Source organism: Bubalus bubalis, chromosome 1, assembly GCF_019923935.1.
Source record: "Bubalus bubalis isolate 160015118507 breed Murrah chromosome 1, NDDB_SH_1, whole genome shotgun sequence".
In the NCBI taxonomy this organism is placed as follows: domain Eukaryota; kingdom Metazoa; phylum Chordata; class Mammalia; order Artiodactyla; family Bovidae; genus Bubalus; species Bubalus bubalis.
Window position 1 is genome coordinate 198,790,241 of NC_059157.1, and position 13,199 is coordinate 198,803,439.

Sequence of the window (13,199 nt, forward strand, 5' to 3'; positions counted from 1 at the left end):
GCCTCCAAGCGGCGCTCAAACGCCGGCTCACGGCTTTCTACAGTGCAGAGGGGCTTCCTTTCACGGGTATTTCTATGGCCTGCCGCTAGTGATTAGAAATAAAGGACGTGGAATGCAGGAGGAGGAGGAGCCGTGGGACCCCTGGAGACGGGGCGATGGGCAGGGCAGGTTGTGGTCTCCGGGTTTCCCGCCCAAAACTGCAGCTTCCCCAAAGTTCCTCTAGCTTTGGAACCAGTGGGTGTAAACAGCTGAGAGGGATTCAGGTTCCTACCTGCCAGATGCTCCTCTCCTTTTTGGATGGCTGGCCTACTTGATACTTAGTTGAAGCCTGATTCCATTTTTTTCTCATCTTTTTGAAAGCAGAGGCTGTTTTTTTTTGTTTGTTTGCTTGTAGTTGCATATCAGTGTTTACACTGCTGTGAACTTTGATCTGAAAAGCGGCTTTACCCTTCAAAAGAATTTTACTTGTTTGCCTTTTCTGCCCTTTGGATAAATTGGTGTTACAAATGTCTATGACTACGTTTACTTTGTAAAATAGCCCTTTTTCCCCAGGATAAAATAATCATTAACCACGTCTGTCGTAACACTGACACCAACCGTTGCGCCAGGCAGCGCCAGGATAACCAGGTGTGCCGAGAACGGCACACTCAGCCCCTGCTGAATTACAGAGCGCCTTCTTTCTTCCCACTGAGCAGAACGCAGTGGTGTCCTTCAAGGAGCTGTGTGGTCTCTCCTCCGTGGCCAACCTCATGCAGTGCATGCTGGCGGTGTCTCCCCGCTTCCTGGGACCTGATAACACGCCCCTGGTGGTCCTGAACCTCAGCGAGCAGTACCCCACCATGGAGTTGCAGGGGATCGTGCCCGAGGTTCTGAAGAAGATCGTGACGACGTACGACATGGTGAGTGGCTCTTCCCACTTTCAGGGTGCCCCGGGGGAGAGAGGCATCTTGGGCCAGCACCCCTGATGTGCTCGGAGCTCTGGCTAAGGGCTTTCCTTTACCTGTGCTGGGAGCGTGACTCCCCTGACTTTGCTGCATTTGAAAGACTTTAGTGTTTCGTTGTTGCTGTTTTAGAAAGCAGGACACATGCCTCCATTGGATCAAATAGTAGTCAGCTTTTCAGGAATACATCTGAATTGCTTTCTAAAGCATACATGATTTTCGACACGCATAGAGTAAGGATTTTTTTTAATCTTTCCTTGCAGCCAGCCATTGATTCACCCATATTTTGTTTTCATTTTTCAAACTGGCAGAGGTGAGAAAGTTAGTTTTATTTTAAAATGCCTTTAAAAATACCCTCAGAGGCAGGTGTCTCCACCACATGCCTGGACTGTGCAATGCCCTCCCTCCTGAGGGCAGCCACCCCGTGGTGCCCATGATTGGTAATCAGCTTAGCGTCAGTGAGGAATCCTCGGGACACCCAGAATGTTGCATTTTTGCACTTGAGGTCTGTCTTGCATTTTCTTAATCGCATCCTGCTCTCGCTGTTCTTTTTGATTGATTGTAACTCTGAGGGAGGCTTCGCGAGTGAGCACCACCCTTTGGAGCTCACGGTGTAGCTGCAGCTATCTGAACCCCTGTGGGTGCCAGCGGTCAGGGTTGAGGGTGGGGTTGGACGCTCCCCTCCCAGATGGGCGAGGCTGCCACCTGTGCTCAGAGGCCACAGGCCTCACCCACCCCACCTCCACCCTTGAAGCGTTCAGACCACAAGACTCCAGGCTGCTTCTGCCGTAGGCTGCTGTGGGCTGAGATGGATCGGGAGGGGCTTTGTGAAGTTTAACAGAAATGTTTGTTTGCTGTTCCATAAGTGGATCAGAAAGCGGCAATTTAGAGGACTTGATACAATTTAAAGAAAAGAAAAAAAGGCTTTCGATCAGTATTTCCCACACCGTGTGCTGAGGAGCCTTGGTTTCTTAGGATGTTAATGTGTCCCCAGGGAGAAAAGATTCTGTGTTGAAATAATTTAGGGAAATACTGGTTTTGAGTAAAATCAATCAGATGTCCTCTCTTCGGGACTACGTGGGGCCTTTTGTTTGCTGGCAGTGGCCTTCCAAAGGCTGAAGGGCGTAGCGTGCCCTGTTTCTTGCATTGACTTGCCATGGAGTACTATTTCCTAAAGCAAAAGTTAGGGAAGTATTTTTGTTCTTGGCCTTATTCACTGATGTCTTTGGGTGAATAAGGTTTGGAAGTGCAAATTAGAACAATGCAGTGTTTTTTTTCTTCTTTCCCCAGTTTTGTTGAGAAATAATTGACTTTCATATATAAGTTTAAGGTGTGCTGCCTGATGGTCTGATTGACACATATTGTGAAATGATTACAATGGGCTCAGCGAACATCCATCTCCTTAAATAGATATAATTTAAAAAATAAAGAAGGGAAAATTTTTTTCTTGTGATGAGAGCTCTTAGTTTTCTCTCTTGACAAATTTCCTGAGTATCAGTTATCTTGTCCGTTTCATTCCCAGGACGTCTTTGTCTTGTAACTGGAAACGTCTGCCCTTTGACTGCTCTCCTTAGGTTCTCAGTTCTCCACTTCTGGTGACCACAAGCCCCATCTCTTTTTCCATCAGTTTGGCTTTTTGTTTCTGTTTTACTTTCCACATGTAAGAGAGGTCGTACAGCGTTTTCTGACTTATTTATACATGTGCCTTCAGGGTTCATCTGTGTTGTAGCAAATCGTAGGATCGCTTCATTTTTTGTGATTTATATATATATATATATATATATATATATATATAAGACATGTGTATGCATATATCTGTATGTCTCACAGCTCCTTTATCTATTGATAGACACTTGGGTTGTATCCACGTCTTGGCTGTTGTAAATAATGCTGCTGTGAACATGGGGTGCAGATATCTTTTTGAGTTAGTACTTTCATTTCCTTTGGATATGTTCCAAGAAGTGGAATTGCTGGATCCTACGCTAGTTCTATTTTTCATTCTTTGAGGATCTTCCTTGCCGTTTTCCCTAGTAACTGGACCAATTTACATTCCCACCAATAATAAGAATGCAGTGTTTCCAACAGCTCATCAGTTCATTAGCTTAAGAAAAAAAGTGGCGTTTGATGCTGATGCTTGCTATCTCCTGCTCTCTCCAGCTTAGAGCTCATGGGGACGTCAGATAAATAAGGACCGAACAGTGGACACTGCAGGCGTGCTGCGGGGAGTGGCAGTCACCCCCGATGGGAGGGCAGTGGGGCAGAGCTGTCTGTGGACCTCGGGGTCGGGGGGGACGCTCCGTGCTGGGTGCTGGAACAGCCGCAGGCATGAACACAGGGGAGCTGTCCTGTCTGCTAGGATGGCAGCTGGAGGGAAAAACATAAGAAGCTCCTGCTGAGATTACTTTGAGGGGAAAAGGGAAAGATAGGAAAAATGGAGAAGTCTAAAGAACCCTTCCATGCTGCGACTCAGGCTGCCTGGTTAGTTTTATGAGAAGCCAATAGAAGTAGCTGATATCTGTAAATGCTTTTAAACCTTAAGCCACAAATAGAATTGTTAGCTGTTTTGCAGATCTGTGTCGTTGGCCAGCATCTGAGATGACTTACCCGCTCAGGTGTTTCACGGGTCTCACAGCACCATTTCTTCCTGGTAACCTTTTTAACAGGACCCTCCTGAGGGTGGGCTGTGATGCCCCATGGAGGTGAGAGCTGAGTGAGGGTTGGTACCAGGACCTGGTCCGGGCTGGGGGCAGAGCAGGAGGGATCCTGGTGAGGTTGACACAGCACCCACCACAGTACTTGGCACAGGAGTCTCTCAGTACCCCCTTGCTTCCCCACCCTACCCTCTCCCTGGGCTGGTGGATGATAACACTTACTATGTAATTCCAATTTGCTTGTGACTTTATAATTGTGTTGTTGCAGAAATGATAAGACAATTAGCTTGCTTGAATTTTTAAAGTTGTGAAATTAGTCTTACATAATGTTTAAATATCTGGGCTGTGTTATACCCCTAGTTTTAGTGATTTGTTCTATTTTTAATTCCCCCTGATAAACTAAGCCATAAAGTACTTAAAATTAAATTCAAATTTTTATAATTTGCATTTAAAAATTGTCACATTGTTACAGCAATAGTATAGCTCTTGTAATATTTTATAGTCCATTTATTAGTGACTTAATTACTTCTCACCTTGTGACAGTTAATTTATTAAAGCTAGCTAAAGAATAGATGAAATATTGATGGGAAATGTAGTAAGGTCTTGGATAGCCTCTATTTTTGTAGTGTTATCTTGAGCTTAACCCAAAATTAGCCTTGGAAATAAGATCTTATTTCATTTTGCTGACTTCCCATTTATAGTCTGAAGACTCCAAATAAGATCTTATTTTCTTCTGTTGACTTCCCCTTTGTAGTTTGACGACTCCAAGTGTAGGTGTGGTGTGAGAGATGCTCCCCTCCCTCGCCAAGTCCTGCCTTACTGCGCGTCTTTGCCCTGGAGGTGCCCCCAGCGAGCAGGGGCAGGTGCCATCACCTAGGGCGGCTGGAACATGTACTTACGCTGTCAAGATGGTGGTCCCTTTCCTGTGTGTAAACTCTCATGAATGAACTCGGGTGGCTGACATGTGCCCATCTCTGTGAACACGGAGAGGCAGGGAAGGGGCTGACTGTGACCTTGTGTGCAGTGTGGAGGCAGGAAGGGGCACAGAGCCTGTCTGCACACCTCCGGCCCCAGCGTGACTGTGAACAGCCCTCCCTTTAACCTTTCCAAGTGTCCCTGTTTAGATAATCAGTTGTGTGATAACCCTGCCCATGGCCCCCAGAGTGTCCTGAAGGCCCTTATGATTCCCACCAACAGACAAGTCTTCAGAATGGTCCACAATGGTTTGTCTTATCCTATTTGTAGATCCTCCTTGGGTCCTGGAAGTGGTGAGGTTCAAGGCTGGGACCTCACTTGGGAAGGTGGGTGTCAGTGTCTCTCGGGAGCAGAGGAAGAAGTCAAGCTCAGACAGCTTCTTAAACCAGGCAGATGGGCTAGAAATTAAGAGGGGCTGGTCTGGAGAGTGGGAGCTGCCGTGTGGTCACAACAAGGGGGATTTTCTTCCCTGGAGGAGGTTACAACTTAGGGGAAGAGAGGACGTGTATCCCTAGATAGTGAGAGGAGAGGTGCTAGATATTTTAAAATATGTAAATGATTTTGAAAAGACTCATTTGAAAAGACCCTGATGCTGGGAAACATTGAAGGTGGGAGGAGAAGGGGACGACAGAGGATGAGATGGTTGGATGGCATCACCGACTCAATGGACATGAGTTTGAGCAAGCTCGGGAGTTGGTGATGGACAGTGTGGCCTGGTGTGCTGCAGTCCATGGGGTTGCAGAGAGTTGGACACGACTGAGTGACTGAACTGAACTGAACTGAAACAAATTATTTGGATGTTTGTGAGAGAGAAAGGTCAGTTTAAAGTTTTGGGCCTGGACCGGCTTCAAGGAAACATTGGCCTTTGAGCTTGACCTTTATGAATGAGTCAGACTTCGGCAGGTGAAAAGTAAGAAGGAAGACTGTAGCAGGCGGGTTCACAGAGTGAAACACGCTCAGGAGTGGGAAGCACATGTCCTGGGAAACTGACACGTGGGCCGGGGGAGTTCCTGCACATTTTTGAGCAATCAGGGGCCACGCTCAGAGTCAGGATTTGGGGCTGTGAGAGGGCTGGGTGAGGGAGAGCTCAGAGGTCACCCGCCTTTATCGTGCAGATGAGAAAATGGGAACACGGGTGCATCGTGCTAACGTCAGAACCAGCGTTAGGGCCTGGCTAGTCTCTTTGTCCAGTTTATCCTCCATAGTCCAGATCAGGAAAATGAGCTGTGTGTGCAGTTTGTAGATGAATGATGAGTCTGCCCATAAAGCCCAAATAGCTCCAATAATCATGATCTGAAATGGTTCATGTGGGGCTCTTGAAGTCCCAGGTAACTTATTTCTGATTCTTGTTCCCCCCTGAAGGCGGAGAACAACTCGTCGTGCGTACCTTGGTGTATTTTTTTTTTTTTTTAGTATTTATTTTAGACTATCAAATTGCACCACTGGGGCTTCTCTCTAGTTGTGGCTCACAGCACATGGACTTAGTTGCCACACAACTTGTGGGATCTTAGTTCCCCAACCAGGGATTGAACCCAGGTCCCCTGCATGGGAAGGTCGATTCTTAACCTCTGGACCCCCAGGGAAGTCCCTTGGTTTATGTTAAAAGGCAGCTTTGATGAGCTTAAAATAGGGAGGACTGTGTTCAGTAGATTAAGTTCCACTCAAAGGAATCTGATGACAAGTATATCTTTTATATTATTACTTCAGAGACAGAAAATTTGAAGATTTTACTCAGAGCCTATGTAAATGAACTTGAATGCATCACCTGCTGAGAATCAAATACCACGGTTGAACTTGTTCTCTTGTGGGTTTAAAGCCTGGGTTGAAGATCAGGATTATGTAACCCGAGTAAGAAACTCTGGTGAGTGTGTGGGTCCTCCATGACACCCAGCGCTCCTGGAATGATCTCCCCAGGGTTTAGGACACCTCCCCTCTCCCATCAACGTGACTTCATCCATCACTGTTTTATGCCAAAATGATGTTTACCCTTTAATGTTGATGAAAGTGCTGATTCAGTTCCCCAGCTCTTACTGCTTGTTTCCGATTTACCAACTACTTTATGCTTAGTTAAAAAAAAAAAATTGAGATCTGTACTAATACATAGAGACCAAGATGTCAACATTCTTCCTCAACAGAAAACATTGGAAGTTTAAATATTTTGTGAGAGTTACATGAAAAGAAAGTTCTCCTTACAATTTTTTCGTTGGTCTTTGAGGGCTGTTTTCTCAGGGAAATAAACTGGATACAAAAAGACAAGCCCTGCAGGATTCCACATATGTGAGGTATCAAATGTAGTCAAGTTCATAAAATCAGAGACTAGAATGGTCATTATCAGGGCCTAGGAGGAGAGGGAAATGGGACGTTATTAATTACCAGGCATGAAATTTTAGTTCCGAAGCTGTCTCACTGAAGATGTGTGCACCACGCATGCCTCTAGTCAGCAGCAGCGTGTTATCCCCGGAGCAGGTTAAGAGGGTAGACACTTAACTCATGTTAAGTGTCCTTATCACGCAAACATTTTTCAAAGAAAAAGGTGTTTTTCCTGATTTTGCTACCATGTTTCTGCACTCTGCAATATGGTTCAGTCATTGTCATTAAACTGACGATGAATTCGTGGGGAATGAGAGGAGAGAAGGGGAAAACAGAGGGGAGAGGACGCCCCGCTCGGTCAGAGACAGCACGGTTGTTGACGCTCAGCAATGGACTAGTGGCCGCCATCTGCTGGGAGATACCCACTGGGAGATACCCATGAATTCATTCCTGTCAGTGTAGTTCCTTTGTCTCCACTTTCTGTTTTAAGTTAATTTGTTTCCATCTTTTAAAGCTCTGCAAAAATCCTGATTTTAATTGCCTTCATGCTTAATTAAGAGAGCACTCTCTGGGGAATCCATTTATCCAGTATAGAACAGCATTTTTTTAGTGTTTAAAAAAAGAAAGAACACGTTGCTTTGTCTAAGAGCATGTTTGCTCACTGTGAATATTTTTACATAAGCTATAAGTAGTCCCTTCTACCTCATGGCTTTGCATATTTCTTCGATAAAGCAAAGTCCTTTAAATAAAAGACGTGCAGTGAAGGGTTTTTTCCTTACACAGACAAGCCAGCGTCAAGCGTGCTCTGCTAAGTGTTGTTGGTATGGGTTCCTGTATTTGGTCTGGCCACTGCCTGACGCAGGGAAGAGAGAAATCACACTTGATGATCGATGAAGCTGGCCCATCTGGACCAAGCAGAGATGATCTGTAATAAGGTTACCATTGATCCCCTTCTCCTCTGTGGCTCCTTTTATCACACTTCTGCCTCAGAACCTGACATTAAAAGCATCTTTTAATTGGCTGTGTCAACTGTCCCAATTTTTATAACTGTGGAAAAACAGAACATTATGCCTTGGGCTAAGACTGAGCTAAAAAGAGGGTGGGGGGAAAGATTAGGGGAAAGGCGGATATACCCTGCTACAGGGGCAAGAGCAGAAACCCAGAGGCTCTAGTTTAATTCAGAGGAGGCGGCCTAGCCACTGAGGCTTCCACAAGCAGTTTCTCTGGAATCATCAGAACCACACAGCTGACCTACTTCAGAGCGACGGCCAAGCCCGCGGGAAGGGAAGGAGATGTTTAAAGGCTGGGTGTGCGGATGGCGTCCCCTGTCCCATCAGATCAGACGCAGAGGCTGCCCTCAGCTTCCGGGAGCAGAGAGACCGAGATGCCTCGAGAAGAGGGCGCTTTACTGGGAGCGGGTGGTGATGATCGCACGGGTCTCCTCCTCCGCTTTTCTCCTTTCCAGCGTCTCCACAGAAACCTTCGAAGGACGCCTATGTAGACGTGCTCCTAAACACACACATGCAGACCCCAGACACTCCGTGAGAGCGACTGGGGAAAAGTAGGCTGGTAGGGGCTAGCCGCTGCCCCGGAAGCGCCTTCAGCGGCTGCAGTGTTCCCCGGTGCCGTGTGATGCCCAGCCCATCTGTCCGGGAGGACGGAGACGCAGACCTTAACGCATTCCCCCAGCTCGTCGACTGCTGTCTCCAGACGGGAAGCGGTAAATGGGCCTGAGCGGCCTGGTGTCCCCGGCTGCACCGGAGGCCTGGCCTCCCATTCCTGAGTGACCCTGGGCAGTGGCCCCGTGTCGGCAGGCGAGACGCAGGAGCCTGCGGCTGGATTTCCTGTGAACCAGCACCGGGGTGGCGGCTGCCAGACGGGGGCTGGGACACGGCACTGGGGGGTCTGCTCTGGCTTCTCCATTAGCACCTTGCTGTTGCTTTTCAGAGAGAGCAAACAAGCTTGTTTGCTTGTGTATTGGGTGTCCTGGATCTTCGCTGTTGCTTGAGGGTTTTCTCTAGTTGGGGCGAACAGGGGCTGTTCTCTAGGAGTGTGCAGGCTTCTCCTTGGGGTGGTCTCTCTTTTGGGGAACACAGACTCTGGGGCACACGGGCTTCAGTAGTTGTGGCCCACGGGCTTCCTTGCCCCAGGGCATGTGGGATCTTCCCGGACCAGGGACCAAACCCACGCCCCTGGCACTGGCAGGCAGATTCTTAACCACTGGACGGCCAGAGACGTCCCAGATTGCTTATTTCTTGAACACTTTATTTCACTGACTCTAGCAGGAAATGCGTATAAAATATATCTAAAGCTCCTCAAGAAAAGCTCCTGAGACTTGAAGCTCCGGAAAAGGGAACTTTATTTTCAAGTTTATTTTCTTCTGCCTTATGCAGAGGAACACGACGAGATTTCTGATAAAACCAAGATCGCTGGAGCACGGCGGTCCCTTCACTTCTGTGAACGAGCTGACGGATTGCCTCCCGTGTCCACGTCAGCTTCTCCTCTGAATACGGGATTTTGCTCTGGTACTGTTCCTTCAGCATTTATTGTTGACCAATACATCCTCTTTTTGACGAGAAAGTTTGTTTTCTTCAGAGGCTGAAGATGCCTCCTTACGGTGTTTGCCGAGTGCTTCCATCCGAGACCCACCAGGACCTCTCGCAACTTGCGTGCGTCTGCAGAATGCGGCGCGCCCTCGGTCGGGAACAGACGTGGCTTTCCTGGCCTGGCGAGGCTGGGGACGCGCTGGCCGCCTTATCCTGGTGCGTTCCGCCGCTCCCTGCCGCCGTCGGGCTCTGCGCAGACAGGACTGGATGAGCTTCCGGGCGTCAGGCCTTCAGGGCCTCCGCCTGTGGGGCGGGGCTCTCGGAGGGCCAGGCGGCCGTCCCTCCGTTTAGCTCCCCTTGGTGAACCTGGTCCATCAGTTCACTGATGCGCTTTGGCTTGTCATCGCTCAGCTCCGCGGTTAAACTGCCGGGCCTCTCCGACTCTGAGTCCCTCAGCCCCTCCGAGAGGCGCTGTTGGTTGGGGAGCGGGCGGCGGCCGAGGCTCCCTTCTGTGTCCTTTCTAAGGCCGGTCCTCCCGTGCGCACCACCCTGCCCTGCCCCTGGGGCTGGTCCGCGCCGGGTCTCCTGGCTCCGTCCGCAGGGCTCCAGGGGCGGCTCCCCGCGTCCTCCCTTAGGGCTGCAGACCCCGGGCCCAGCCCTGGGCAGTGGGGGCGTTTCCTCTCCCCTAAGGCTGATGCTCTGGGATCCGCCTGGGTTGAGTCTTGCGATGTTAGATTAATCTAGACACGAGTTTCTTCTTGACAAATCCTGACTTTCAATTCTGTCGTTTTGGTGGGAACCCAAATGAAAATCTAATTTGGCCTTTAGAACCGAGAAGTGTCTCTGTTTTTATGAAATAGCTGTTTTTGTTTCTTTCTTTTCACCCAGCCTGTGAAACTCACTGTTTGAGTAGGTGGAAAGCCCCCAGGGCAAATGATTTATAACCTATGGCAGTGCGTCTGGGAGAAAAACACCCTTGCCCTCTCCTGTTACACTCCCCTGCGGTCCCCACGCGGCTCGCGGTGGCTCAGTCCCCATGGCACGTCACCTCCTGGATTCCCAGAAAGACAGACCTCCCCAGATAGCACCTAGAGGGAGACCCGGGTGTTGAGGCAGAGTTAGCAGTGCCAGCTTTAAGAACTTAGGGTTACGTGATGACGGTGAAGACAAAGGGAGTCGATACTTTGCTGTTGTTAGGCCAGTAACATTCTTCTTAGAGCGTCTTGGGCACGTGACCTCCTTTCGGTGTGTTGGGATTGATAAAGCACCTACGTTAAGCATAGAAATTGCCAAGCGAGGGAAAAAGGGGCAGGGAAATAATTTTCAGGGCGTGTATCTCATGCATATAGTCTGCTAGCACTTGAAGTTTTCCAGGATTAAAATTTGATTTGCTATTGAAACATACATCAAGCCCCATGAATTATATACAACCCTCCCTTAAAAGAGAGTGCTTTTTAAAGCTTGTAGAATTTGTTTGACATTTGATTTGCTATTGAAACACACATCAAACACCATGAATAATATACAACCCTTCCTTTAAAGAGAGTGCTTTTTTTTAAAGCTTCCAGAATCTGTTTGACGTCTTGAAGTTTGTGTTCACTGGGGTGGTGTCCACAGCGAAGTGCTGTGTCTACAGCCAGCTTTGTAGATCCTTTCAAACCAGAAAAGTGACAGTCCAGAAATGGAGGACTGAATTGGCTTTCAGCGTGTGATACTTTGTGTGTCTTTAGCAGTGTGTGAGTTCTGAACCCTTTCAGAGCCACACGAGTGAAGTCTGGCCCACCTAGAACCTGTCCTTCAGGGCTCACCGCTGTTTCAGCCCACTTCTCCACCTCCACCCCGGTCCGGGAGCCCGCTGGCTTGCCATGGTCTTGGGCCCAGAAGGGAACCGCGTCTCTCCTTGGCCCTCTGGCCTGTGCTGTGGAGGCCGAGGGGGCCGTGCCAGCCTGTTCTGGCCACTTTGAGAGGTCAGTGTGTTCTCTCCTTCACCATAAGCTTGCAGGGCCCTGGGACAGAACCCTTGGAGGACCCAGGAACTGCACCTTCACTGTTCATCTTGGTCTTCCTGGGATGGTGGTTTCTGACCACGTGGGGAGCTGGGGACACGAACCCCTGGTGATTCTTCATCCCAGCGGGGACAGTGACTCGCTTTGCCACCTGAGCCTGTGGTTGGCCCTGCCATCTGGCTCCGTGCAGGATTCAGAACATTCTCCAGCCGGTTAAATGGGGACGTTTTGCCCAAGTGATTATTTTAACAGTGCTGACTACAACTAGCCAGTAAGAGTCACACAGGTAGCCTTTTTTTCCAGAAGTATTTTTCTTTTGTCAAAGATTCATCAAAAGGATGAACGGTTTAATATTTTGTTGTGTCCCATCACTGTATCCACGTTGGAGTTGAGAAAGACGATAAGTTTCAGGGATAACAGAATTTTGTGTAGCATCTCAATGTTCTGATATCATTGCCTGACTTTGCAAATGCAGGATTTGTTCGTCAGATTGATGTGATTTATCAATATCCATTCTTGTGTAGTTTAGAACAGCAAATGCTTTTCCACTGAGAAGTTCGACAGTGTTGCAAGTCCCATTTGTAGCTGAGTTGGAAAGATTGAAATTACTTGGATACAGGTAGAAAATGGTTAGTGGTTGTTCATAGATTAGTTTGTAAATGCAGGGATGAACTCCTCTGTTTTCGTGGACACATATTCTCTGGATGTACAATCACATTTTAGAAGACAGCTCTTCTAAGAAATGGGATAATTTGGATGGAATCTGCTCTGTGAACGTGAAGCTATATGAGAATATGAAGCTATATGAAAGCTATAGGAAGATATGAAGCTCTATGAAAATCATACGTTTCAGATCGTTTCTTGAGTACTACATGTAATTGTTGACACTTACTTGGGTCGCCTCAGACATCACTTCTTGACAGTAAGATATACTCATTTCTGAACATTTTTCCTGTCTCTTATGCCCCTAGTTATGACCTGAAAATGTTTTAAAAGGTGTTTTTCCACAATCTTCTGAATAATGAGGTAGCAGTAATTTTTCTCTGCAGCTAGATGTTCTCCTGTCAGTAGCATTTGGTAGTTTGTATATTTTAAGCCTATGTTTTGTTGACATGTAACATTTGACCTCAGGTTTATAGAGAAGTGAAATCTAGCACTGCCCGTGGATTCATCCCTTCCTGTTTCTGTGTGGAGGGGAAGGCTAACCCAACGCCTGTAGTGGGGACGTGTCTGGTGGTAACTCCCCACCACACACACCAGCCACTGTGCCACCAGGACCGCAGGATCCGTCACCCAGGATTCTGTTCTAACAGCTCCTGGTTTTCATTCTGTTCACTCATATTCCCCCAGATTGCAGGGAAATAATTAATGCCACTCACCCCACTAAAATAACCACCCTTGACACCAAAAATCTGATTTTATTTCCACACGAATTTATCAGGGATAAAAATAGCACTTCATAATGGTTTTAAAGTCTTTTCTAACTTAATTAAGGCATTTAAAATTCTGAACCATAAGAAAATTACTCTCCCAGTCAACTCAGTGGGTGGACAATGTGATGTGTTAGGAGTTAAGTTTAACTCTACAAGCTTAATTATCTGTTAACTTAAAAATAACATGTTAAGTAGTTTAAAACATCTATTTTCCTACTGCGTTTAATATTAGTCAAATCTTTAGGACTGTTACAGGTTTTTATGTGGAGATTTTTTATCTTTTATAGATCCTTTGTCCACTTACGGAAATCTTTATTTCCTTTGAAATTAGTGTTGA

The 13,199-nt window shown here is 47.4% G+C and overlaps 1 protein-coding gene across 2 annotated transcripts in view; it reads left to right on the forward strand.

Annotated features, from left to right (window-relative positions):
• Positions 1-13,199, forward strand: part of PLCL2 (phospholipase C like 2) — a 210,074-nt gene that overhangs the window by 124,069 nt on the left and 72,806 nt on the right. Inside the window, exon 3 of one of the 2 annotated variants that reach the window (XM_025286467.3) lies at positions 696-899. The exons of the other annotated variant lie outside the window; for it this stretch is intronic. Within the exon in view, the coding sequence (XP_025142252.2) occupies positions 696-899 (204 nt within the window). The remainder of the gene's footprint in view (positions 1-695; positions 900-13,199) is intronic. 2 annotated transcript variants of the gene reach the window in all.